The 24,546-nt window shown below is 41.5% G+C and overlaps 1 protein-coding gene across 5 annotated transcripts in view; it reads right to left on the reverse strand.

Moving 5' to 3' along the window:
* Positions 1-24,546, reverse strand: part of DCLK1 (doublecortin like kinase 1) — a 400,808-nt gene that overhangs the window by 191,904 nt on the left and 184,358 nt on the right. For all 5 annotated transcript variants that reach the window (XM_066234329.1, XM_066234330.1, XM_066234328.1 and 2 more), the window contains exon 4: positions 17,355-17,454. In XM_066234329.1, coding sequence (XP_066090426.1) covers positions 17,355-17,454 — 100 coding nt within the window. The remainder of the gene's footprint in view (positions 1-17,354; positions 17,455-24,546) is intronic.

Consider the following 24,546-nt stretch of genomic DNA (forward strand, 5'->3'; position numbering starts at 1 on the left):
AAAGAGGAGAGAATTTTAAGAAGGGAATTATAAAAAATGTCAAATGCTACAAAAAAAAAGTTGAGATGGAGGAAGGTGAAAAAAGAGAAAGAGAACATTGGATGTAGTGATTTGACAATTATATGTGGTAGGCATAAAAGGCAAATACAAAAGTAATAGGATGTCAAAATATATTTCTATCGAGTGACATCAGAGAAATGGTGCCATGAGGGAGACTCCCAGTCTCTCCTCTTGAAATTTCAACAAATTCAACAACTAAACACAGAGAAATAAATCTCAGGAGTACCTGAAATATTCACACACCAGACAAAAGTATGACTGGGCGAAATGGTGGCTGAATATATAATCTACTCTGAAGGAAAAGAACAGGGTATTTTGCTTTCCTCACTGATCTGAGGAAGGGGAGCTTTTGTTTGGAGCCTAGCGAGGTGGAGAGTCTGAGTTAGAGGGGAAGGAGCTGATTTAGGGTAGGCACTCAAACAGAAGAAAGAACACACCAGCTCTGCCTGAGATCGCGGACATGGGGTGCACGCACAGGTGGTGGGCTCCACCTACAGTTGCCAGTGCAAAGTACCCACGAGCAAGTGCCAGCATCAATGTGCATTCCCAGCTCCACGATCACTGGCGGTGTGAGAGTGGCTCTACCTAGCATCACCAGTGTGGGCGTGTGCTCACGCCGGCCAGAGGACTTAGCCCAAGATTATCAGCAACAGGTACCTGCGTGTGCTGTTGCCAGAGTTTTTGTACATTCCTGGCTCCATGATCACCACTGCAGGGTACACGCACAGGACAAAACCCTTGGCCTGAGACTGCAGGGGTTGGGCACCTCTGTGGGCCAATGCAGGCTTCTGAATGCATTCCTGGCTCTGACTGAGATCGCAGGCGCTGGGCACCTGAGTGAGCAGGTGCAGGCCTCTGTGCACATTGCTGGAATCGTGGGAGCTGGACACACACATGGCTTACTGCGGGCTACCAAACAATGCCTGAGGGAGAAGCCTGTGCAGATTGGTCCCAAGGCACACTGAGGCATGCTAGACCTGCCCGTGGGCCCATAGAGGGACACTTGATCTGCAGTTGGCTTCTAGCCCTGCCTGCTCTCGTTGGCGTCTCTGGTTGGCACAGCCTTACCCAGAACTGTGCTTTGAGTGGTACTAGAGGAAGGACCTGACTGCTCTTGGAACCTCTTGCTCTGAAGAAAGTGCCTGGGGTGAATGAACCTCATGACTGGGTCCCCAGGCTGCTGGCTCAGGTAGAGGGATGTGGGGAGAGGCACCTGGAAAGCTGAGACTGCCATTGTTAGAGCCTTAAAGCCCTAACAAGCCCCACCTACCAATGGGACTGAGGCTCAGCTTACATCATTGCCACCACGACACATCAGAAGACCTCTGCGCAAGAGTCCCACAGGGGCAAAACTTATAGTACAGTGCCATCTGATGGAAAAAAAAAAGGGAAGAAGTTACCTCTCAAAACCTGAAAAATTACATTTTTATAACTATTTTTCATTTTGGTCGTTTTATCTTCATTCCTTTTTCCTTTTTCTTTTGAACTTCATTATCCATATTTGTTACATTTTTCATTCTTGTTTTTTGTGAGGATTTGATTTTAGAAATCTTTTTTTTTTGTTATTATTGCTGTTGTTTTAGTTCCTTTTTTTCTCTCATTCTTCTCTCTTCCCGTTTCTTCTTTTTCTCTTATTCGATCATTAATCATCAAATTATTATATTTTGAACTCATATTTTTCTTTGGGACATTTTGTGTGTTTTTTTACTTAATTTTTTATCTCTTTTGTCATTTCCCCTCAGTTCCTCCTCCTTGTTCTCTGTAATTTTGGTTCACTCATTATAGAATTTTCATTTTTTCACTGTATCTTTTCATTTTTATTTTATTTTTAATTATTTCTTATTAGTGTTATTAACAATACCACTCTCAAATGCCATTAAGGAAAAAGAAATCAAATATCATGGATACAAAAGACAGAGATGTAGCTCAGACAAATGAGGAAAAATCTCTAGAAAAAAATTTCAAGTGCTTGGAAACATTGGAATTAAATAACAGAGAATTAAAAATTGAAGTCCTAAAAATACTCAGGAAAATACAAGAAAGCACAAATAGGCAATTTAGAGAGCTCAAAAAACAATTCAATGAACAAAAAGAATACATCACCAAGAAAATTGAAACTATGAAAATGAATCAAATAGAAATAAAAAACTCAATACATGAACTGAAAAACAAGGTAACAAGCTTAGCTAATAGGACAGGCCAGATAGAGGAGAGAATTAGTGACAACTAGAGATACTACAGAGAGAAGAGGAGAGAGACTCACAAATTTTTTTAAAAAAGAGAAATCCTTAAAAGAATTGTCTGACTCCATCAGAAAGAGCAACATAAGAATAATGGGTATATCAGAAGGAGAAGAGAGAGAAAAAAGAATGGAGAACATATTCAAACAAATAATCAATGAGAACTTCCCAAGCCTGTGGAAAGAATTAGAGCCTTGAATGCAAGAAGCAAACAAAATATTGAGTTACCTTAATCCAAACAGACCTACTCCAAGGCACATCATAATGAAATTATCACAAATCAATGACAAAGAAAAAATTCTCAAGACAGCCAAGGAAAATAAGAATACACCATATGAAAAAGGTCCATTAGGCAATCATCAGATTTCTCAGCAGAAACTCTAAAAACCAGAAAAGAGTGGACCCCAGTATTTAAAGTATTGAAAAAGAGGAACTTCCAGCTAAGAAAACTATATCCATCAAAGCTATCCTTCAAATATGAAGGGGAAATAAAATCATTCACAGATACAGAAAAGATGAAGGAATTTATCACCAGAAAACCCCCACTTCAGGAAACACTAAAGAGGGTTATCTGACCAGATATAAAGAACAAAACAAAAAGAAATTGCAAGTAAAAGCTCCAACAAGATCACAATAAAAACAGCCCTGGCCGGTTGGCTCAGCAGTAGAGCGTCGGCCTAGCGTGTGGAGGACCCGGGTTCGATTCCTGGCCAGGGCACACAGGAGAAGCACCCATTTGCTTCTCCACCCCTCCGCCACGCTTTCCTCTCTGTCTCTCTCTTCCCCTCCCGCAGCCAAGGCTCCATTGGAGCAAAGATGGCCCGGGCACTGGGGATAGCTCTGTGGCCTCTGCCCCAGGCGCTAGAGTGGCTCTGGTCGCAACATGGCGATGCCCAGGATGGGCAGAGCATCGCCCCCTGGTGGGCAGAGCGTCGCCCCTGGTGGGCGTGCCGGGTGGATCCCGGTCGGGCGCATGCGGGAGTCTGTCTGACTGTCTCTCCCTGTTTCCAGCTTCAGAAAAATGAAAAAAAATTAAAAAAAAAACAAAAAAAACCCAATAATAATCTGTGACAACAGAAACAAAAAAGGGGAGAGGACAAAGATTAGCAATAGCAAAGGAGAATGGAGTGCAGAAGTATTCATGAGATAATGGACTACAATAAATGTAATGTATATTTTTAAAATTACCTAATGGTAACCACCTCTGAAAAAAACACTACAGAAACACATGGCTTAAAAAAAGAAGATACAGAGGAAAGAACTATGAATACAACCAAACAAAAATAAATGACAGAAAAACAAAAGAGAAGAATCAAACAAGAAACAGAGATATCAGAAAGCAATATATAAAATGGCAACAGGAAACCCTCAAGTGTCAATAATTACATTAAATATAAATGGATTGAACTCACCAATGAAAGACACAGAGCAGCAGAGTAGAGAAAAAAAAAATCCAACTGTATGCTGCCTTCAAGAAATAAATCTAAGCTACAAAGATAAAAACATTCAAAGTGAAAGGTTAGAAAACAATTCTCCAAGCAAATAATATCCAAAGAAAAGCAGGTGTAGCCATACTCATATCTAACAATGCTGACTACAAGATAGCAAAGGTAATCAGATGCAAAGGTGGTCATTTCATAATGATAAAGGGTACATTGTATCAAGAAGGCATAACACTTCTTGAATATATATGCACCAAACCAGGGAGCACTGAAGTATATAAGACATCTACTAACTGATCTAAAAATAAAAGCCAACAAAAATATAATCATACTTGGAAACCTCAATACACTGCTGACAGCTCTAGATTGTTCATCCAAACAGAAAATTAATAAAAAAATATTGGCCTTAAATGAAACACTAGAACAATTGGATATAATAGACATCTACAGGACATTTCATTCTAAAACGTCAGAGTATACATTTTTTTCCAGGGCACATGAAATATTCTCAAAAAATTATCATATATAGGGCCACAAAACTAACATCAACAAATTAAGAAAGATTGAAATTATACCAAGCATATTCTCTGACTATAAAGCTTTAAAACTAGAATTCACCTTCAAAAAAGAAGTAACATAACCCACAAAAATGTGCAAATTAAACAACATACTTCTAAAAAATGAGTGGGTCAAAGAAGAAATAAAAGCAGAGATCAAAAGATATAGACAAATGAAAATGACAGCACAACATAGCAGAATCTCTGGGATGCAGCAAAAGCAGTAATAAGAGGAAAGTTCATATCATTACAGGCTCATATGAACAAACAAGAGAGAGCCCAAGTAAACCACTTAACATCACATCTTAAGGAACTAGAAAAAGAAGAACAAAGGTAACCCATAACCAGCAGAAGAAAGGAAATAATAAAAATCAGAGCACAAATAAATGAAATAGAGAATAGAAAACGTATGGAAAAAAATCAGTAAAACAAGGATCTGGTTCTTGGAAAAGATCAACAAAATTGACAAACCCTTGGCAAAACTCACTAAGGAAAAAAGAGAAAGGCCTCATATAAACAAAATCCAAAATGAAAGAGGAGAAATTACCACAGATATTATAGATATACAAAGAATTATTGTAGAGTACTATGAAAAACTATATGCCACCAAATTTAATAATCTAGAAGAAATGGATAAATTCCTAGAACAATACAACCTTCCTAGACTGAGTCATGAAGAAGCAGAAAGCCTAAACAGACCAATAAGCAGGGAGGAAACAGAAAAAACTATTAAAAACATCCCCAAAAATAAAAGTCCAGGCCCAGACGGCTATACTAGTGAATTCTATCAAATATTCAAAGAAGATTTGGTTCCTATTCTACTCAAAGTCTTCCAAAAAATTGAAGAAGCAGCAATACTTCCAAACACATTTTATGAGGCCAACATAACCCTCATACCAAAACCTGGCAAGGATGGCACAAAGAAAGAAAACTACAGACCTATATCTCTAATGAATATAGATGCTAAATACTAAACAAAATACTAGCAAATCGAATACAACAACATATTAAAAAATAATATATCATGATCAAGTGAAATTCATCCCAGAATCTCAAGGATGGTTCAACATACGTAAAACAGTTAATATAATACACCATATCAACAAAACAAAGAACAAAACCCACATGAGCCTATCAATAGATGCAGAAAAGGCATTTGATAAAATACAACAAAATTTCATGTTTAAAACACTCAACAAAATAGGTATAGAAGGAAAATATCTCAACATGATAAAGGCCAGTTATGATAAACCATCAGCTAACATCATATTAAATGGCATAAAACTGAGGACTTTCCCCCTTAAATCAGGAACAAGACAGGGTTGTCCTCTCTCTCCACTCTTATTTAACGTGGTACTAGCTCTAGCTCGAGCAATCACACAAGATAAAGAAATAAAAGGCATCCATATCGAAAAAGAAGTAAAGGTTTCACTTTTTGCAGATGATATGATCCTATACATCGAAAACCCCAAAGACTCCACAAAAAGATTACTAGAAACAATAAACCAATACAGTAAGGTCGCAGGATACAAAATTAATATACAAAGTCCATAGCCTTTCTATATACCAACAATGAAACATTTGAAAATGAACTCAAAAAAAATAATCCCTTTCACGGTTGCAACAAAAAAAATAAAATACCTAGGAATAAACATAACAAAGAATGTAAAGGACCTATATAATGAAAACTACAAAGCATTGTTAAGGGAAATTGAAAAAGATACAATGAAATGGAAAAATATTCCCTGTTCTTGTATAGGAAGAATAAATATAATCAAAATGACCATATTACCCAAAGCAATATACAAATTTAATGCAATTCCCATCAAAATCCAATGACATTTTTAAAAGAAATAGAACAAAAAATCATCAGATTGATATGGAACTATAAAAAACCCCGAATAGCCAAAGCAATCCTAAGGAAAAAGAATGAAGCTGGGGGCATTACAATACCTGGCTTCAAGTTATATTATAGAGCCACAACAACCAAAACAGCATAGTGGCCTGACCTGTGGTGGCACAGTGGGATAAAGCGTCGACCTGGAACACTGAGGTTGCCAGTTCGAAACCTTGGGCTTGCCTGGTCAAGGCACATATAGGAGTTGATGCTTCCTGCTCCTCCCCCTTCTCTCTCTTTCTCTCTCTCTCTCTCTCTCTCCCCTCTCTCTAAAAATCAATAAATAAAATATAAAAAACAAAAACAAAAAACCCAGCATAGTATTGGCAGAAAAATAGACACTCAAACCAATAGAACAAAATAGAGAGCCCATAAATAAAACTACAAGTATATGGTCAAATCATCTTTGATAAAGTAGCCAACAACACACAATGGAGAAAAGAAAGCCTCTTCAATAAATGGTGCTGGGAAAACTGGAAAGCCACATGCAAAAGAATGAAACTCAACTACAGTTTATTCCCTGGTACTAAAATTAATTCAAAATAGATCAAAGACCTAAATATAAGATCTGAAACAATAAATTACATAGAAGAAAACATAGGTACTAAACTCATGGACCTTGGTTTTAAAAAGCATTTTATGAATTTGACTCCAAAGACAAGAGAAGTGAAGGTAAAGATAAATGAATGGGACCACATCAGACCAAGAAGTTTTTGTACAGCAAGAGAAACTGACAACAAAACAAACAGACAGCCAACTAAATGGGAAATGATATTTTCAAACAACAGCTCAGATAAGGGCCCAATATCCAAAATATACAAAGAACTCATAAAACTCAACAACAACAAAAAAAATCCAATAAAAAAATGGGAAAAGGACATGAACAGACACTTCTCCCAGGAAGAAATACAAATGGCTAACAGATATATGAAAAGATTCTCATCTTCATTAGCTACTAGAGAAATGCAAATCAAAACTACAACGAGATACCACCTCACACCTGTTAGATTATCTAATATGAGCAAGACAGGTAATAGCAAGTGTTGGAGAGGCTGTGGAGAAAAAGGAACCCTCATCCACTGTTGGTGGGAATGTAAAGTAATACAACCATTATGAAAGAAAGTATGGTGGTTCCTCAAAAAATTAAAAATAGAACTACCATATGACCCAGCAATCCCTCTACTGGGTATATACCCCCAAAACTCAGTAACATTAGTACGTAAAGACATGTGCACCCCCACATTCATTGCAGCATTGTTCACGTTGGCCAGGACATGAAAAGAACCAAAAAGCCCTTCAACAGATGACTGGATAAAGAAGATGTGGTATATATATACAATGGAATACTACTCAGCCATAAGAAATGATGACATCGGATCATTTACAACACATGGATGGACCTTGATAACATTATACTGAGTGAAATAAGTAAATCAGAAAAAACTAAGAACTGTATTATTCCATACATAGGTGAGACACAAATTGAGACTCATGGACATAGATAAGAGTGCAGTGATTACTAGGAGGAGGGGAAGGGAAGGGGCACAAAGAAAACCAAATGAAAGGTGACAGAGGACAATTTGACTTTGAATGATGGGTAGACAACATAATTAAATGTCAAAATTATCTGGAGATGTTTTCTCTGAATCTATGTACTCTAATTGATCAATGTCACCCCATTAAAATTAATTGTCTAAATAAAATTATTATAATATATATATGTATGTATTTCTACCAAGACTTCAAGGGGATGTAAATCAGATACCAAAGTGAATGGTAAGATGAAATACCTTCTATAAATTTCAAAATAGATATAAAAACAAAATGGCATGCCTTAGGTGTTCTTACCGACCTCACAGGTATAAAAGGCTTAAGTTATTAGAGAGAAAGAAGATTGGTTAAGAGGCTTTCTTCAGAGAGAGCAGTACTCTGAATGCCCTTGATCTACAAGAGAGGAGCTGTTTCCCTTCAGCTCAGTGGGTGCTTCAACTGGGAGAGCTGAGGAGCTTGGTCAGTGCCATCGCTGGAGAGCAGGAAGAGGAGGCTGGTGTCTGACTGTTTGGCTTTTAACCGCGAACCTTGGCAGCAGAGGAAAGGAGAATTTGGCTGCATTGGGTGGCCTGTTATTGGGGCAAAGGACATAGGAGTGTTTTGATGGATCTGATGGAATGAGTTAGGTTGAGCCTAATTTAAATTCTTCCCAAGAGGATCATCTGAAGCCAACAGAGAATAAGGACAGAGGGAGAAACATCCAAAGCTGGAAGAAACGGAATTGACGAGAGCAAAGAAGAGTAGAAAGTTCCAGTGAGGGTCCCTGAAGAGCCATGAACACACCCACAAGAGAAGCTGGCTTTATGTCACATCTGCTGGCCCAGAAAGCCTGATGCTGTCTTACAGCAGAACAATCAGGGCAGGACCCTCCACCGCCCTTTCTCATCACTCACTCCACTGCTGTGTTCCCCGTTCCCATCCTGAGAGGATGAAAAACCACAGGGAAGAGGTGAATGAAAAGGAGAGAAGGCATCGACCCTACCATTTTCCTTTCGAGAAGGGACTCCCCACATCGAGTCCTGGATAGGTATGGGAAAAGAACTTCACTTTTGAATGACTATTGTCCAGGAGTAGCCAGTTTCACTTATGAATTGAGATAGTATTTATAGCTTAAAGGCCCTGGCTTGTTGGCTCAGCGGTAGAGCATCGGCCTGGCGTGCGGGGGACCCGGGTTCGATTCCCGGCCAGGGCACATAGGAGAAGCGCCCATTTGCTTCTCCACCCCCCCTCCTTCCTCTCTGTCTCTCTCTTCCCCTCCCACAGCCAAGGCTCCATTGGAGCAAAGATGGCCCGGGCGCTGGGGATGGCTCCTTGGCCTCTGCCCCAGGTGCTAGAGTGGCTCTGGTCGTGGCAGAGCGACCCCCAGAGGGGCAGAGCATCACCCCTGGTGGGCAGAGCGTCGCCCCTGGTGGGCGTGCCGGGTGGATCTCGGTCGGGCGCATGCAGGAGTCTGTCTGTCTCTCCCCATTTCCAGCTTCAGAAAAATACAAAAAAAAAAAAAAAAGTTCATAACACTTTTCAACTCTTAGAACAGAGCAGAAAAGTCTTGAGTTTGCCTAAGTATTCAGTGGCAAAAGAAGAACTTCCACCACTACACAAATTTAAAAGAATATCAGGAGACAATTTTTTTACATGAAAAAAACCCTCATAATTCTTGTGTTTTCAATGTACCATTTACCCAAAGGTATAAAAAATGAGCCAGGGCGAGAGGTTGGCTGCCTTAAGGGCTGTCATTTTTTTAAAAGCTGCTGGCAGGGACCAAAAGGGCACTGTGGTTTGATAAGATGATAGAGATAACTGAAGGCTCTTTTAGGATGGGAGAAACTGAGACACGACCACAGATTGAGGAAAAAGAGTCAATAAAGACAGGGTAAAACAATAAATCCACCAAAAAATAGGAAAAGCGCACTGACGAGGGAAAACAGATCCAAGGACGCTGTTATTGCCTTTAGAAAGAAAAGCTCTTCTTTCTTTGAAGGGTGAGAGAGAGAGAAAAGAAGATGAGTGACAATACAGGGACATTTTGGTCTTTAGAAGGAAAGAAAAATAAACTAGTTTATAGTGAATGACTTTGGTCATCTTGATGTTCTATGAGGAAAACTCATCTTCAAAGAATGACATCAGTAGGTGGTATTTATTACTCTGGAGTGAAGAATTAGGCCCACTGTGTACAAGCTAGAGAGATATTAATTGGGGCTCAATATGAAAAAGAACTTATTAAAAATCAGCACCAGTGGACAGTGGAATCGGCCCTCTCAAGAAGTTGCAAGCTTCCACAAGAGAGAGTGCTGCTGGCTGGGGACAGATGAACGACTGTGGCAGGGCTGTGGGGAGGACAGAGAGGGAGGGAGGGAGGGAGGGAGGATGGACTAATGATCTCCAAGACTCATAGAGTACAGGATTCATTTCCAGTGGCATTTTTCCATGTCAACAATTCAGGTGCCACTGAGGCTGAATGCACTGAAAAAAGCCCATGGGGACCACCAGATGAGAACATGGAAAGAGAAGACTCATATGTGACATAGTGTCCTCATTTCCAAAGTAGAAAATCATGTATTAGTGGCAAAGGAACTAGCGAGTCCTTGAGTTAGACTCTGCCTCAGAGGTACAATATTCGCTCTATGCCTCTATAGCTTGTCAGTGGATTAAAATTGAGTGTATCACCGTGTTCTGGGGAATTATATATTTATGCGTGTGCTGAAACGTAGCTATGGTGGAGAAAATCTCCAGAACCCTTGCGGTTTTCCACTGCAAAGAGGCAAATGGGAACTTGCTAACAAGAGCAAAGCACATTAGCCTGTGTGTTCTCTGTTTGAAACTCAAAACAAACAAAAAAATCCCAAACCCTCTATTTCCAACACCAGACTGCACTTCATAAATCAGTGCAGTTAGGACCGATCACACAAGCTTTGCTGTCTAATAATGAAATGTCGCTCTAATGTTTTTTTTTTTAAACTAGGAACTATATATTCCTAGAATTAACATCTATTGAAACACCAAAACTTTTCAGCAAAAAGTAGTGCACATCTCAAAGAAATCTGCCCAGATTCAATTTAAACTGGCCATAAAATCCAGTTAAAAATCTAAGTCTAAGTGTTCCCCCTGATAAATCTAGTGCCCACCTGACACTGTATATCAGGAGTCGGGAACCTATGGCTCGCGAGCCAGATGTGGCTCTTTTGATGGCTGCATCTGGCTCGCAGACAAATCTTTAATAAAAAATAATAATAACGTTAAAAATATAAAACATTCTCATGTATTACAATCCATTCATTTCCTACCGCTCATGTACATGGTTGCGGGTGGCTGGAGCCAATCACAGCTGTCCTTCGGGACAACACCAAATTTTTATTGGATAATGTGTAACGTACACGGGTCATTGTATGGCTCTCATGGAATTACATTTTAAAATATGTGGCGTTCATGGCTCTCTCAGCCAAAAAGGTTCCCGACCCCTGCTGTACATAGTAATTGTGGTATTACTGACTATTCCCAGGGCTGTACTTTACATCCCTGTGACTATGCTGTAACTACCCATCTGCACCTCCCCTCCTATCTAGCAACTGTCAAAATGTTCTCTGTATCCATAAGTCTGTTTCAATTTTGTTTATTTTCTTCTTTAGATTCTACATGTAAGTGAAATCATATAGTACTTGTCTTTCTCAGACTGCCTTATTTCACTCAGCATAACGCCCCCTAGGTCCACCCACGATGCCCTTTGACATCTTTACACTTAAGCAATATTAAGGGTCACGTTTCAGGTAAGTGTTACTGTCTCCAGTTATTGGTGTCCACCACAATGCCTGGCACATGGCAACCTAGCTTAGCTTGCAGAATAAATAAATGGATGCATGAGAGAATGAATTCTATTAGCAGTGCTCAAAACCACCCTGTGAGGAGGCCTGCACTTTCCCCAGCTTCCCCCGCAGCCCCGCCCCACACCAGTGTGCCCAGTGACCTATGGTTTACCAGCCTCACAGACCCAGGGCAGAGCAGCTGGGCTGTCGCAAATCCTTTGGACTCAAATTCCTGAACACTGTCAGTTGTGGACGTCTGACTGGTTCTCAATGTGGTTTGGTTTAATCTACCAGAGACTCCCTCCAGAGCATGGTGAATATCTTCAAAGGGCCTTAATTCCCTCTTAACTCCACCACAGGAATAAAAGTTGAGAGTGAGAAGAAAGCAATAGATAATCGCTTTGGGTTCTCAAGAGCACCCAAAGCAAACCTTGGTGACATCTGCCTCCAATTAAGCCCGGCAAATGAGTCTACGTGACTGAGTCCAGCTGCAGTCCACAAGGAGGTATATTTTAGCTAAGGTGTCACTCACTAACATCAGTCACTAAGTAATAAGGAACACAGTTTTGAACGTGCTTTGACATTTATTATCTCATTTGAGGTCCATTACAACCCAGGAAGAAAAAAAAAAAACCCAAAACCCCACCAAGGTGTTTTGCAGAATAGGAAGCAGGCACGGTGATTCAGAGACCACACAACAAGTAGGACATGGAGCTTGGACCAGACCCTGTGTCTTCCGACCTTAATCCACTTCTCAGCTTCTAACCCGTCTCCTTTCACTTGCAGTGGGGAAAGCAATTAGGACACTGTGGTGAATGGTGCCTGAGGCCGCTTCTGTCTCATCTCACTAAGGACTTGAGTCCCTGGAGAGTGGTCAGGATGAAACATTATAAAAACCTTTACCAAGCAGATTCTGGGAAGCCAACCCCATGGGAGTCCATGAGAGAAGCTGAGGAAACGTCCCCTCTAGAATCACATACCAGGAAGGCCCTGCACTCAGATCGGTCTGCCTGGTGCCGGGAGAAACTGGCCCGGCATTCTGTACGGACACATGCACACACACACGCACATGCACACATGTGGACATGCACAGTACCCCCAAAACCTTTCAGTGCAGTTTTAAACTTTCATAACTTTGGCACTATAAATTATGTTAACAACTTACAAAAACACATCATGTGAGAGTTTAACTATTTAAATTTCTTCTAGACATCTATACTAGTTATATTTCTATATCAGTTTTACAAATTTTGATTAACATTTTTTGTATTTTAATTTTTTGTTTCAGCCCACATTTGCCTGAAAGATTTTCTAATGTACGATGTGTCTAACACTGCACACGGCAGAGCCGCCTCCTGCGACAACCCTCTTCACTGCAGGTGCTCTCACTCTCACATGTGCTGCTAGAGCTACAGGGCTGCTAACCACCACTGCAGAGCTGGCTTTTCTTTTATAAAAATCCCTAGAACATTATTTTTTGTTTGTACCAACTCAATTTTACCTTTTTAAAAAATTTTATTTATTCATTTTAGAGAGGGGATAGAGAGAGAGAAAGGGAGGGAGGGAGGGAAAGTGGGGAGGAGCAGGAAGCATCAACTCCCATATGTGCCCTGACCAGGCAAGCCCGGGGTTTCGAACCAGCAACCTCAGCATTCCAGGTCAACACTTTTACCCACTGTGCCACCCCGGATCAGGCAGCAATTTTACCTTCTTAAAAACTACCTATTCTGTTAAAAATCTTTGTGGATCCTTGTCCTGGCTTCTAACACATTAACTTCCCTGCCGGATGCCTTTATACACACACCATCAACTTCCCTGGTGGGCGTTTCTGACTATGCTGAACGATACAGAACCCAGGGCAGCACCCAGTGTTGGGACTGTCACTGCACAAACTGTTCTTCCCTCCCAAGATGTTATGAGCCCATTCTACCAGAGATCTCCAGCACATTCGACATCAACCCCATAAACCAGTGCCTTTTGGACAAGGCCATGCAATGAAAAATACAACCCCCTCTAACATCCAGCCCATATATTTTCACCTTAGTCCAAGGGGCTCTGTCAAGCGCCTTGCTAACATCCTCGGACTAGCCCTCCGCACTCATCCCTCTGATCCGTCCGGTGACCCTATCTATGCAAGGTCAGGTGAGGGGGCAGCCTTGTCACAGCTCTGTTCTTTATGTATTCTACTGATGAATAGAAAACCACAGCTGTGCAAATCTTCAGACAGGTCAAAACAAACAAATAGAAATGAGTTTACTTGTAACTCAAGTTCAAATGAAACCTGGACAAGTTCAAACAACATCTGTGGTGGAATATGCCCCCCTCCCCCCAAAAAAACCCCATGTTTAAGGTCTGTGAATGTGACCTTACTTAGAAATAGAGTCTTTGTGGATGCAATCACGTTAAGATGAGGTCAGGCTGAATTAGGGTGGGTCCTCAATTAATAACTGGTATCCTTATAAGAAGAGGTAAATTTGAACACACATAGAAGGCCATTGAAAACAGGGGGACCAGCCCGGCCATGTCAAGCTTCGCTGGCAACACCAGAAACCAGGAGGAGGGGTGGAAGGGTTCTTCCCGGAGACTCTGGGGGACACACAGTGGTTCCCATACCTTCGTTTTGGACTTTCAGCTTCTAGAAATGTGAGAGAATCTGTGGTTTCAGACCCCAATTTGTGGGACTTGCTTACGGCGGCACTAGGAAACTAATCCATCTAAGCAAAACTATGTAAGTTTAAAGTAACGCTGTTAACATCAGAATCAAGAACACTCAAGAAATGGTTCAAAGAAAACAACCAAACCAAAAGGATACCAGATATTTAGACTCCTGAGCCGGTGGCAGGCCTGGCAGGGTGAGGTGTGTGGGGCACTGGTACTGAGGCTGGGGGGATGGCAGACAGTGTCCTGTGACCCTCAGCACCAAGGAGTTACGGGTCCTTCCTAGGCGTGGGGTAGGCACTTCTCAACAAACTCTTGCCACTTTTTAAGGGCTACGAATCACACATTTGTCAACTCATCGATACCCAGGCAAAACCAAGGAGGTAAAGTTCCAGTCTCCAATTTGCTGCTTTTCTTGGCTGTGTGTCACCATTCTAAATTAGACAGCACGCCGGGCCGGAGAAGGCTCCACCGGTCTGTTTGTCTCCATATATAGTGCTGCAGCCACCATTTTCGAAGGTGTTAAAAACTCCACTCATTGATGACGATATTGCTAAAATGGTTACATTTTGAGCTGGAAACAGAAAGCCTTTTTTTCCCCCATGTGAACACTTAGGGGAGGAAGGAGGCTCCCTGTGGTGTCTAACACTGATTCGGCTCCCAGTGCAGCCCCATGAAATCCTGGTCCCTAATGATACACCTCCTCGCCAGGAGGACCATCAGAGCCGACTCCAGGACCTGCCCCAGCAGTACCGGGGGGGGGGGGGGGGGGGAGGGGAGTGAGGGGAGCACTGCGGAGCTGGCACGCCCTGGGGGCTGCCTTAATTTTGAAAGAAAAACTGTGACAAAAGGCTACTTCTTGGCACCATTAAATCAAGCACCACCGCCCAGCGTAGGTATTAATTCTTAAGACGTCTGTGTCCCCCTGCCAACACTCCTTTCAGGAAGCCACTATGGAACAGGCCATATGAAGCCTCAATGTGCAAAGTACTGTTTAGCAAGAACGGATAAGCTGGGTGAAAAATCATGCTCACAGCACTTTTAAAAAGATTCGAATTTTAATACATTAGCACTAGAACACACTGTAGAGACAACAGGGAAACTGCAGATGTCAACGTGTGAATTTTGTCTCCCGGGTTAAGCTTATCCAAGAAAGTAAAATCTCAATTTAGATACTCCCCACTCCCCCCGCATTTCCACGTGTTTCTTTACTCCTTGACTAACCCCCCCCCCCATCCACGTATTTCTTTTAGGAAGGGGGAAGACACTGTTACTCAGCAAATGTATTTCACATCAAGAAACGGTTGGGGTATATTCATCAGGGGGAAAGATGTGAAGTTCTCACTTTCTCTCTAGAACAGTTTGAAGGGCCAAACCACAAATGACGGGCAAGGTACCTGCTGCACGTGTGCTTATGCACTGCCATGCTGATGGCTGGATGGATGGATTCATGGATGGATGGATAGATAGATGATAGATGAATAGATAAAAGAGACAGACAGATAAATAGATACATGGATGCATAGAGGCAGAAAGGGAGATCTGTATACATTCTTTTTAACAAGAAAGGGTTTTAATGGGAAATCACAGTGGGCTTCTGGTGTGTTTCTGTTGTACTGTCAGGAAGCCTGACCACCCATCTATGCAGGTGAATAGGAGCAGAGTACTGGATCAGGAATTCCGAGCACATCATGGTGGGGAAAGCCAAACTCTAGGCCTCACCTAACCAGATCCACCTGGCCCTGGACAAAGATCGAGAGCTTGGGAACCCCGGGCCAACCCTGCTGACGGGAGACTGAACTGTGTTCTGGGCCCAATCAAACAGGCCGTTTTCTATACCAAAACAACAGATGAAACTTTCATTTCAGAATACATCTGGTCTCTCAGACCATTCTATCAGAAGCAGCTATTTTCTTTACATGGAAACTCAAGACAGTTTGTTTGTTTGTTTTCAAAACTATACTGTCAGCTCTTCTGCCTGACCCCTAGCATTCACTGGTCCCACACAACGGCAAAGCGGCCTTACCCTGGAGAAGGAGCCCTTGGAGGGAGGCCTCCCCAGGGGGGTGGCAATGCTGTATGTGTGATATATTTGCATAAATCTTTGCCCCCAAAGATTTAGGAAAAGAAAACTTACTTAGAGGGAAAAGATACCAAACCACTCTTTCTGTTAGAAATTGTGAACCAAAATAACATCAATCTTTCAAACAACACACCTCTATGTATTTTTATTGGCCAACTGACGTTTTCACAACAAAGGAGTAATTTGATTTCTATCCCTCTCTACACACTTTAAGTCATTTTTAAAGGCTGCAATAATTGTAACATGTTTAAATTCATGTAGCTGATGTGTCCTCATGCATGTACAGACACCCATGCCACTGCACGTCAGCGGCGTTAGAGCACGAACGTTACATCACAGTCTGTGATGCTGCGACTCGGGAATGAGAAGCAGTATTATCACCGTCAAGACTCGTTAACACCCTCTTCCTTAATGCTGTGAAGATTCTGAGATGATATACAATATCTTAAAAAACCATTCCTAAGTCATAGTCTTTGACTTTCATTTCCTTTTAAAATGTATTTTTCCCTGTTTGTTGCCTGTCTCTTTTTTACATTTCATTTCTAAGCTGCAAGTTTGTTTTGCTGTTTTTTTTTTTATTCCTTACAGATGGTAATGACCTCAAATTCTGGAGTATTTAAAAGAAAAGTGACACCAGGTAAGTCACTTTCCCCGTTAGGAACCCAAGGAGACCTGAAAACCGAGGCTAGAAACATACTCAATAACTTGACGACTGCAAATCTCTCAAGCATAAGTTCTGAGGAAAACAGACAATTAAAAAATGTAGAAATCCCATACCATAATTTTCTATAGAACATCAATTCCATTAATAAATGGTTATAAATTAGCCATTGGTAGTTTACCCTTCTAAATGATTTAACCTTACCAATGATCATTTCATCTGTTTTATATATATAAACATATATATAAAAGAAAAAAATCAAAGAAATTCGAGATATGGAAAAGACATGCTGGTGAGGATCTGAAACTGATTTGGCAGCTTTCGAGTTGACATAATCTTGGCCTGGTGCAGCTCATTTTGGAAAGCTGCCTCAAATTTCCCCTGGTTTTGAACTTTTTTTTTCCTTACCACTTTCATCTAGCAAGAAATCATCCTGGTAACGGAACTTCTCTGGTCCACATGCAATAAAAATGTCATCGTCACCAAAAAAGTCCTGAAGGCACATCACCTACAAGAGAAAAGCACGGCACTTAGCAAGGGGTCAGCAGAACAGCAGTTACAACAATGCACCAGCAAGCCCACATCTGTGGGAAGCCACTTCCTGTCGAATGCAATCAACAGGCAGCTTCTCCAGAGGAATTTCAAAGGGAGATCGCTGGCATCTGTTACTAGTAAGAAACATGTTACATTGTTGCCGTTGTGTAGGAAGGTTGGGGTAAGGAAAATAGAACCCGTAACTGTCACATTTATTACCTGATATATCCATAGGCTCGGAGGGACCAGCCCCCTTTTTTTATAATAGACTGAATGCAGCAACATGTGTGAAAGGTGCACCCCTTTTATTCTTTTGAATGTAATATTCATTGATAGCAATAAAAGCCCGCATATGACTTTAGCAACATAGATTTTCTTTTTTGGTACCTGATACTCTAATATGTACATGATAATCACTGGGGTGACTACAGAAGAAAAATAGTTGTATCATAATATGAATATGATGATCTCTGTTAGACCCCTTCTGCCCCCAAAATGGAACCCTTCATGAAAGGAATAATAGAAAAAGTCAGTTATTGCTGAGATTTAGATTATCCAGACTTAAGACAGCTGTACGCTCAACTCAAGCTATGCTCAACTTTAAAATGTTCATGCTGCCCAACTCCTTATACTCACCTAAAAGAAACGTGGTGTTTTTTTTGTTTTGTTTTGTTTTTTGTATTTTTCTGAAGCTGGAAACGGGAAGGTAGTCAGACAGACTCCCTTATGCGCCCGACCGGGATCCACCTGGCACGCCCACCAGGGGGAGATGCTCTGCCCATCTGGGGCGTCGCTCTGTTGCGACCAGAGCTACTCTAGCGCCTGAGGCAGAGGCACAGAGCCATCCCCAGCACCCGGGCCATCTTTGCTCCAATGGAGCCTTGGCTGTGGGAGGGGAAGAGAGAGACAGAGAGGAAGGAGAGGGGGAGGGGTGGAGAAGCAGATGGGCGCTTCTCCTGTGTGCCCTGGCCGGGAATCGAACCTGGGACTTCCACACGCCAGGCCGATGCTGTACCACTGAGCCAAATGGCCAGAGCCTAAAAGAAACGTTTTAAGACAACCTTTTGATATTTATTCAATGTACTCTCCTCCAATAAGAACTTTGAGAACTAAATGTCATTTTTCAAGTCAATGTGGTCAAAATAAATAATTGCAAGCATTATCACTCATCTTTGGACATGCGGTATAACATTTTGTTCACAATGCGTGTAATGCCAACACAAGGCACTGGGAACACTGCTGATTTCTATCTCGTTTCAATTTCCTTTGACCACTTGGAGCAGATCCTAAAGCGGCCAGTGAAAGGCACCCTCTCACACCTGTAGGAAACAGACTTTCTAATAGCATTTTCCTTGGATATCTGAGGACCCTGGTCACACCTTCCTAGGGTGGCGAGTCTTTCCGCTGTGTTTCTTTTAGTTCCTCTCTCACTTAATTGTCATTTCATCTGCACGGTCTCTCTGAGGTTCTGCTCTTGTTCATTCTTTGGTCCACTAACCTGACACATCAAGGTGCTGCAAAAACTGACAGTAGGAAGGTAGTAGAGCAAAGCATTATTTAGAGTCCCCAAATGCAGTGATGTGTAGATTTCAGATATATAGATTGCCCAATTAATCTCTTATTTCCAAATAATTGCCTGGCTGAAGTTTTAAGAATGAAATGCCCACAATGGTTCGATAATAAGCATTAAGTACAAGTGAGGTACAACCACAGTCATCAGTCTTTGTCTGTGAAAGCTTGGTGACATAGGTGATTTAAGAGGGACATTGTAATTACCAAGAAAGATGGACCAAGGGTCTTCAAGAGCAGGTCAGAAGCCCCCATCTAACTAAGGTTAAAAACAGGTGCTCTGCGTTCAGAACCTGCTGTCCTTTTTAACTCTCTCTTTTGTTCCAATTCCAACCATGGCTCTGTCTGTCTTCATAGTCAGGACAGGGCTCCGCCACCCAGCCTCCCGGGTCAGAGGGCATTCAGCCACATACAGGCCACTCTCAGTTCCCTACACAAGCCTGCACTGTGCCTGTGTGTCCCAGTTAGCACACAGCTGGACATGTGAAACCCAGTAAGACCAGGTCTCTCCCTCAGGCAAAAATGTGAACAATGAACTAGAAAGTGCAGTATTTCCTAAAGTGTGAATGGTTAATGGGTTTTACACAAACAGGCTTGGGAAATATTGAGTTCATCCAATAAAGACAAGTTTTTCTTCATAGCTGGTCTTCTCGATATGCTTAATGTGCCCATGTCCATCACAACCCCAAAAAGGAGAGAGAAAGATCCCGTATTTTCCAAACAATGTTTGATTCTGGAACTCTTTTCTCACGGAGCAGCCAGAGGTGACCAGCCCTCTGGGGAGCACACGGAGGGAGGAACAAGTACCTACGTTTCCTGGGCAGCCATGTTTCTCAAGCAACTTGCTATTTTATTTCATCTTCTTTTCTTCTTTTACTCAAGCAAATATTCATAATGAGCCTACTCTATGCCAAACATCTGATGACAAATCTCTGACAGATGAAAAACGCTGTTTTCCAAAGGAAACAGTCCTTCCTTTCCACGTGTGCTCATCGCTGGCCTCACGGAAGTGAGATTGCTAGCCAGACCGTGTTCACAGACATGTGCATGCTCTGTGCTACTGCACAGTGGACAGGTAACTACAAGGCAGGGAGAGGGGAAAGGAGGTTTATCATTGTGAGTGCGCCGAACAGAGTTTATTCTTGTATCGTTATTCATTAATTACTGTATTATGTCCCATACAAACAACTGTAAAGCTACTTTTGCCCCTCTCGGTATTACCAAAACTATAACATGTGTGAGCAGATTGCCAGCCAAAAACTGCTTCCCATCACATACCCGTGACCATCCTCCCAGCACCTAAGATGCAAAGAACAGAACAGACAACCACCTGGCCTGGACAGTTTAGGTAGAATTCTGTTGGAAAGGAGGAAATGAAACATGATGAACTTTTGATGCTGCTTCCAAATTTAGGATTTCAAGAACATAAAAGGAATGCGGTGATTGTTTTAAAAAGGTAAAAAAAGTAACTGTCATCACCTGACAGAAAGAAAAGACAAGAAGAAGTCATTCCAGTGAAACAACATGTATTCATTTACCTCTCAATCTTCAGTGACCAAAATCAAAGAATTGGTTGAACTGTCAGTAACGATGATGTCTCCTGTGCCCTGTGCTCTGGTATCATTTAGCCTCTTCCTTGCTCACAAGCTCCCACCGGAGAAGGTGGGTTTGGTCAGTAGGTAAAATTCAAATTTATAAAACTGTTCCTTGTTAGAAGCCTTGGTAAAATATTTGATTGCACAGGAGCCTTCAACACAAGGTTACAATAAAGATGATGATTTAGAATTAATCACTTCAGCTACCCATGTTCTCACACTCTCTCTCTTTGATCTAGAGGTAGCTGTTGTGTCCTCCAGCTAACAAAAAAGAATCACAGAGAAGCACTCACCACCTTTTCCACTAGGCCAGTGATTTTCCACTCTGTGCCACAAGAAGTTTTAAATCATATAATACCTGACTATTGAGGCAGGGGCACTGACTTCTTTTCCCTTAGATTGTCAAATAAAAAGAAAATGACAACAGTCAATACAAGGACCACCCTTCTGGTATGAATGAATCAAAATTATACCTATTTTTTTTTGTCAGATTGCCAAAATATATTTTGGTGTGCCACAGAATTTTAGTAATTAGTTTATATGTGTCACGAACTGAAAAAAGTTGAAAATCTCTGCTCTAGACCAATATACTCCGAGAATTTTCTTTTCGGAATTAACTGTACTTTCTGATATAAAATGATTAGAAAAGGTAGAAAACAGTAAAACCAGCATTTTGCATAATGACCTGATTTTACATATCTATAGTGTTATTCTTCAAATTTGAAATGATCAGAACTGAGTGTGATAACCTGTTTAGAAAAATAAGTTCCATTTAAGAATAAAAAAACAGGCTACAGTGGAACAGTGATGGTTGACCTATTCTTTCATGAAATCTCAACTCAGTGGGTGCTGTGTTGGGAGCCTCTATCAAGCTCAGATACGGGGAGGACACTAAGGCACAAACATCAAGCTTGAGAAGAGAGAACTCCAGCACGTCGAGAAGCAGGGCTCCCTCTCCAGGCTCTCCTGTCTGACTTTCATCCTCCTGCTCCCCAGAAGAGTGGGCACGGTCAGCATGCCGTCTTCTCCCAGGTCTCCCTATGGCTGCAGACTTCGCCTCTGTAGCCGCTCTCACACACAGGCCCTTTCCTGCCCCCTTCCCTTCCCTCCTGTCACCAGAGACCACCTCCGTCTGGATCTTATCCTTCTACCTGTAGATCTTCGCCTTTCTCTGTCATGAGTTTTCTCACCTGTCCTCCTTTCTCTTCACTCCATCCTGTTTAATTCTGTCAATCTACTCTTTCTTTGTTAACTTTCAAAATCTCCCTCCATGTCTCAGATAAAATATCACTATTAAAGCTCCTTTTCTGAGCTTGGCGTTTCAGACTCCTCGATATCTGGTTCCAACCCCCCTTTCCCGTCTGCAGTGGTTTTAGCCGTGAGATGGTCCTGATATTTAACAAGCATTTGTTGGATGAATGGAAAGATGGGATGGTTGGATGGATGGAAGGGCTATGCTCTAACCTAAAACATTCTCTAACTTATCTTCTTTACTTATTCTTTTCAGAAAAGGGCTTTTTCTTTCCTCCTTGTATGATTTTTGGTATGATTTTACTTTCCCCATTAGGTAACCTCTCCTACCTAACTCTTTGCCTATTCAAATCCCTACTGTGGCTCAAGGCTCAGCTGAAGATTCAAGTCTTATCTTCCACTCCAATCCATAGTGTTTCACCCTTGCTGTGAACTTGTAGTCATCCTTCAATAAATGTTTGTTGAACACCTGTTATTTGCCAGCACCTGTGCTAGGCCTTGAATATACAACCGCCCTCATTCTTCACTTCATCTTTGCCAATATATTTATATATGTGTACAGACTTGCACTCCAAAGAATTCCTGTCGCACTGTTATGAATCAGTAATTCAGTGAGGGTAACATGCATTGGCTTCCGGGGTCTTGTCACAAGCCTGGAGGCAGGTGGCTGAAGTTGCAGCCCTTACTCTGTCACCATCACTGACTTCACTGACTTGGGCAAGGCAGAAAGCCCCAGTTAGCTGTCTTGAAACGTGTCCTATTTCAAAAGTATCCTAAACTTAGTAAAGGCAGAGGCAGTGTCTTCTGTTGGGTGTGGCTCCTATACATAATAGAGACAGCAGCTTGGGCACAATTCCCCAAGAACACCCCCCACTTATCAAAGCCTGGGCTCTATGTTAAGCTTGTTCAGCCACTGTGTTTAATTTCTCTGTTCCTCAGTGAGTGCATCATATCGACTGTCTTAAGGATAAGGTAAGACCATGAGTTGGACGAGAATAAAGCCTCAATAAATTTTAGCTATTTTTATTAGCCCAAATATATTTTTAGTTGCAAACTGGCATAGATGAAATGTATACCTAATGTAGGCACACTGCGGAGGGATTGTGGGTTCAGTTCCACACCGCTATGATAAAGCAGGTTGTGATCTTTTTCCTGGTGAAGGGTCCTGCCCTCAACTTGTAAAAAAACACAAATAAAAGTTTCAAAAAACATAGTGTGTAGCTCCCAGGCACTGTACCAACAAGTTTCTTTCCTAAGTTAGATTTGGAGAGAACGTAGTATAGGGGTACCCCTTCTCACTTTAAGAAGATGGATTATATTAGTATAATTATTTTGGTGGACAGCATACTTCGAATTAGCATCAGTTATTAATAAGAAGCCAGGATACAGTCATACCTCTGATTTCCATGAAGCTTCTACTAAGGATGCCAGGGAAGTCATCTGCAAGTAGGCTCACCGGCTACCACAGGTATGTAGGTTCTATGAACCGTTCACTCAGGGCCTCTTGGAATTTGTCACCCGCTTTTAGTTTTGTGGCAAACAGAAGTCTGTATTTCTTTCAGAAGACTTTCCCCCATCGAAATGTCCCCATTTTAGAAAAGAAATTGGCTATATATCATAGGCAATTCATAAAGGAGATAACCCGTTTATAGCTCAGAATGCTTAATAGTCTAACAATTTTCAATCCTAACCTCCTGTTATGGTTATTATATGAATCTAATCCCATATGAAAACATTCCATTTTTGCATCAGAGTTTCTCTCTGATGGTGCTTAGCATAATGCCACACCCACGGCGTCTCCACAAACATGGGATTACAGTTGCCAGATGTGGTTTTTTTTTTTAAAGCCCTTTGAAGAGGATAGAGGAGATTAGCATACCTGGGTTCTGAGCCCAGATCTGCCATAACCATTGCATAGATTTGAGCTTGTTACCGAATTCCTCTTATCAGTTTCTGCATTTGTTCTAGTATTTTCGACCAACGGCAGATATATGTTGAAGATATATAAAGAAAGGATGAAAATTCTTCTGGTGTGCTATAGCAATAAAAATATACTAGTTCCATACACATTACTACATCTAATCCTCAATATACATGATTACATTTAATTCTCTCCTACGAAGAAGACAGACTCTATTGGTAATAGTTGGATGTTACCACTATCCCTATTTTACAGATTTTAAAATTTAGCCATATTAAACAGAACATCAGTAGGAATTTGAATCTGGGTCGGTTAGAATTTAAATTTAGGCTCTTAACGACCAAGGCACAGGAAAACAAGTCTATTCAAATACATAGAAACATGTACCCTTATGTTTGTGTATTATAAATTTCAGTTAATAAAAACCATTTCTAATAGTTATCACATACATCCTACATGTACAGTTTATATTAAAAAGTGTGTAATAAAAATTTTTAAGCCCTGGCCGGTTGGCTCAGTGGTAGAGCGTTGGCCTGGCGTGCAGGAGTCCCAGGTTCGATTCCCGGCCAGGGCACACAGGAGAAGTGCCCATCTGCTTCTCCATCCCCCCCTCCTTCCTCTCTGTCTCTCTCTTCCTCTCCCACAGCCAAGCCTCCATTGGAGCAAAGTTGGCCTGGGCGCTGAGGATGGCTCCATGGCCTCTACCTCAGGCACTAGAATGGCTCTGGTC

The sequence above is a fragment of the Saccopteryx bilineata genome, chromosome 6 (assembly GCF_036850765.1).
Source record: "Saccopteryx bilineata isolate mSacBil1 chromosome 6, mSacBil1_pri_phased_curated, whole genome shotgun sequence".
NCBI lineage: Eukaryota > Metazoa > Chordata > Mammalia > Chiroptera > Emballonuridae > Saccopteryx > Saccopteryx bilineata.